Source organism: Rhinopithecus bieti, unplaced genomic scaffold (genome assembly GCF_001698545.2).
Source record: "Rhinopithecus bieti isolate Rb0 unplaced genomic scaffold, ASM169854v2 scaffold_30687, whole genome shotgun sequence".
Taxonomy (NCBI): domain Eukaryota; kingdom Metazoa; phylum Chordata; class Mammalia; order Primates; family Cercopithecidae; genus Rhinopithecus; species Rhinopithecus bieti.
In genome coordinates, this window is record NW_016813366.1 from 246,877 (window position 1) to 251,140 (window position 4,264).

The following is a 4,264-nucleotide window of genomic DNA, read 5'->3' on the forward strand; positions in this document are numbered from 1 at the left end:
TTCCCACATGCACACACATACACACATGCACACACGGAAACTCACACAAAGATACACACATGCCTGCATGCAATCCCCCATGCACATGCACGCACACGTGTGCACACATACAAATGCACACACAAGCACACCTATGTACGCACCCACAAATGCACCCAAGGATACATGCGCGTGCCCCCCACACAAATATGCACACAAATCACACACCCAGACACACCCATGCACACGTGTACATCTATACACACACATGAGCACACTTATACGTGAATACACACAGAGAAATGCACACACAACACTCAGTCCATCACAAAGGTCTGAGCAATGCTAGTAGTGCCTGGAGGGAGCCAGGGCTGTTTGGGGAAAAGAAGGGGAAGCCCAGGGTCCGGCGGGCAGCTCAGGGTTCACGCGCCTGCTGGGGGGCCTCTGAGGGGCAGATTGCCTCAGTGCTCTGTGTCTTCCTGTATAGAATGGGGGGACAGTGAGTGCTGTGCTTCCTGGGAGCCAGCTAGTGTAAAGAGCAGGGCTGGCTGCCAAGGAGGCCCTTGACCCCTGCAGGTGCCATGCGCCCCCTGAGCCTGAGATCGCCCGAGCACATGTGCCGTCTGCAGCCCCTCATGTGCTGGCCTGTGCTTGTCCCTCCGGTGATCCATGCACAAACAGACGGAGGACAAATTAAACGTGTGTGGGGGGCTCGGGGCTTCTGGGGAACAAGAAGGGTAGTGGGAAGAGGGTGTGTTCCAGGGAGGACGCGGGGGTTGCAGAGATGCCTGGGGAGGGCAGCCCCACTCAGACAGGCTACCCTAACTGCCCCCGTCCTCCCTCCCCAGCACCACGCCAGCCTGGTCATGAGCCAGGACCCCTATAAAGTGACCACGTTTGAGAAACGCTACGCCGTGGCCATGCAGTGGCTGTGGAGGGATGCCGGCATCCGGGCCTGCTATGAGCGCCGGCGGGAATTCCACCTGCTTGACTCAGCCGTGTAGTGAGTCTGGGGTCTGCGGGGGATGGGCGCGTGGGGAGGGGCTGAGGGCAGGGGCCAGGCTGGCTGGTTTCCTGCAGCAGGAGGTATTGTGGGCGCAGATGGGCTGTGAGGTGGTCCTGCTCCAGGATGAGGTCCTTCCGGGGGGACCCTAATTCCTGGGGACCCTGTTCTGGGGGTGACCCTTTTCCTGGAGGAACTCTCTTCCGGGAATGACCTTGTTCCTGGGTGGACCCTGTTCCTTGGGGGTGACTCTGTTCTGGGAGTTAACTTGTTCTTGCGGTGACCCTATTCACAGGGGGACTCTGTTCTAGGGGTCACCCTGTTCCTGAGGGAATCCAGTTCCTTGGAGAGACCCTGTTCTAGGGGGAATCCTGTTTCTACAGTGACCCTGTGCCTGGGGGTCCCTGTGCCTGCGGGGACCCTGTTTCAGGGGTGACCCTGTTCCTGGGGGAACTGTATTCCTAGAGTGATCCTGTTCTTGGGGGGGGGACTCCGTTCCTGGGGGGACCCTATTCCTGGAGAACCCTGTTCCTGGAGTGACCCTGTGCCTTGGGGTCCCTGTTCCCACGAGGACCCTATTTCAGGGGTGACCCTGTTTCTGGGGGGACCCTATTCCTGGGGGTGACTCTGTTCCCAGGGAGACCCTATTTCCTGGGGGATCCTCTTCTGGGGTTGATCCTTTTCCTGGAGTGACCCTGTTCTTGGGGGTGATCCTGTTCCTGGGGGGACTGTATTCCTAGAGTGACCCTGTTCTTGGAGGGGCCCTGTTCCTGGGGGGACCTTGTTCCTGGGGGAACCCTATTCCTGGAGAACCCTGTTCCTGGAGTGACCCTATTCCTGGGGGGAACCTGTTCCTAGAGTGACCCTGTTTTAGAAGGGACCCTGTTCTGGGGGGACCCTTTTCTGGGAGTGACCCTGTTCCTGAGGAGACCCTATTCTGGGGGCACCCTGTTCCTGGAGTGACCCTGTTCTTGGGGGAACCCTGTTCCTAGAGTGACCCTGTTTTCGGGGGGACTCTAAACTTTAGCAGCTCTCCCAGGGGACACCACTCCCTGATGAGGCCGTTCCTCATGTCACACCATCCTTTGGGTCACCCTGCTCTGTGTGTGAAGCTGCTTTTCCTTGGGGCTCCGTTGCCTCAGGTGGGGGACACTCCTGGGCCATCTGCCAACCCCAGGGATCCTGCCCCCACCCGGGGAGCTCTCCTCCCCAAGCGGCCCCAGCAGGGTCCTTGCTGGGCCTTTTGTAGGGGCCTGGGAAGCAAAGGGAGGCTGGCTGTAAGGCTGGGCCTCAGGACTCCTCGGTCTGCAGCTACCTGTCCCACCTGGAGCGCATCACCGAGGAGGGCTACGTCCCCACGGCTCAGGACGTGCTTCGCAGCCGCATGCCCACCACTGGCATCAACGAGTACTGCTTCTCCGTGCAGAAAACCAACCTGCGGTGAGCGCTCCACCTAGGCCCAGCCTAGGGGGCAGGGAAGGCTTCCTGTAGGAGGAGGAGGGGCAAAGGAGCTGGGGCCCTGAGGGATGAGTAGGAGTTTCTTTTTTTTTTTTTTGAGACGGAGTCTTGCTCTGTCGCCCAGGCTGGAGTGCAGTGGCCAGATCTCAGCTCACTGCAAGCTCCGCCTCCCGGGTTTACGCCATTCTCCTGCCTCAGCCTCCGGAGTAGCTGGGACTACAGGCGCCCTCCACCTCGCCTGGCTAGTTTTTTTTTGTATTTTAGTAGAGACGGGGTTTCACCGTGTTAGCCAGGATGGTCTTGATCTCCTGACCTGGTGATCCGCCCGTCTCGGCCTCCCAAAGTGCTGGGATTACAGGCTTGAGCCACGGCGCCGGGCCAAGTAGGAGTTTCTTAGTCCCAGCCTTCAAGGAGCTGCCAAACTAGGGGAAGCAAAGCTCGATGTAGACACCTCCAGGCCCCCAGGTAGTCAGGAGTGGGACCTGGAGGAGCCCAGGTTGAGGCATCAGAGATCCAGGAGGGAATGTCTTCTTGGAGGAGGGGACATTAATGGGGTTTTGACAGATGAATTGGAGTTCACTAGTCCTAACCCTGAAGGGGCTGTTGGGGAGGAGGAAATAGAGACTATACAGTCAGGACCAGGCCTGGGGAGGCCTGGTCTGGGGAGCTCAGAGGTGATCCCTGTAGTCATCAACACTGGGGGATGGACTAGAGGGTGAGGCTGGAAGTCAGGAAACTCAGAGAAAGGAGGAGCCAGGACAGTGGGTGTGGGGATGGAAAGGAAGGAATGGGCAAGAGTTGTTTCTGATGTGGAATGGGCAGGAGTGGATGAATGTGGGAATTAGAACAGGAAGTCAAAAATGACACCCGAGTTTTTTGTCAAAGTGATGGGGGTAGACAGTGGAGCCAGTGGGCTGGGGGATGAAAAGGTAAAGATGGAGTCCTTTGGGACAGGTTGAGTCTGAGGGGCCTAGGGGCATTGGGGAGGTGGCTGGACACCACCTTAGCTGGCAGACAGAGTTGGGAATGGCCAGTGCAGCAACCCTGACCCGACCCCAGCAGAGCAATGGCCAATGTCAAAGGTCAAGGAAAGGAAAGGTCAAGAATACAGTGAGAAGAATGACACTGGGATTGGCAGTTAGAGGGTCACTGGTGACCTTAGCAAGCTCTGTTTCCATGGGTTGATGGCAGGGAACTGAGCAGGTGTGCAAGGTGATGCCCAGAGACAGGAATTCTGTTTGACCTACTCCTATTTGGCCTTCCTTTCCCTAAATCCCCCAAACCTATTGTTCTGGCCTCTGCAATAGTCCTTACCAGGAAGGTTCATAATTTATCTGTTTCCTGTGGGTCTCCTCCACAAGACGGAGAGCCTCACAAGGTTAGGGGCTGAGTTTGATTCCTCCGATTCTTTAGTGAATAGCTAAAGGTCAGAGTAGAAGTTGGTAAATGTGGATGGATGGTTGGAAAGATGGAAGGGAATGGATGGGTGGATGAATGGGTGGATGGATAGATGAATAAATGGATGGATAAGTTGAGGGATAGATGAGTGGATGGATGGGTGGGAGGATGGATAAGTGGATGAATGAATGGGTAGATGGGTGGGTGGATGGACGGATGGATGTATGGATGGATGGAAAGAGGGATGAGTGGATGGATGGATGGGTGGATGGGTGATACATGAATGGATGAATGGGTGAATGTCTGAGTGAAGGATAGATGGATGAGTGGATAGATGGATGGGTGGGATGCATGGATGAATGGGTGGATGGATGGATGAATGAGTAGATGATGGATGAATGAAAGTGTAGTCGGGTTTATGTGAGA

The 4,264-nt window shown here is 56.4% G+C and overlaps 1 protein-coding gene across 1 annotated transcript in view; it reads left to right on the forward strand.

Annotated features, from left to right (window-relative positions):
- The first annotated feature begins 825 nt into the window (after nt 1-825).
- Nucleotides 826-4,264, forward strand: part of GNA15 (G protein subunit alpha 15) — a 13,336-nt gene continuing 9,897 nt past the window's right edge. The window contains exons 1-2 of the mRNA XM_017848042.1: nt 826-982; nt 2,294-2,422. Coding sequence (XP_017703531.1) covers nt 846-982; nt 2,294-2,422 — 266 coding nt within the window. The 5' untranslated portion in view covers nt 826-845. The remainder of the gene's footprint in view (nt 983-2,293; nt 2,423-4,264) is intronic.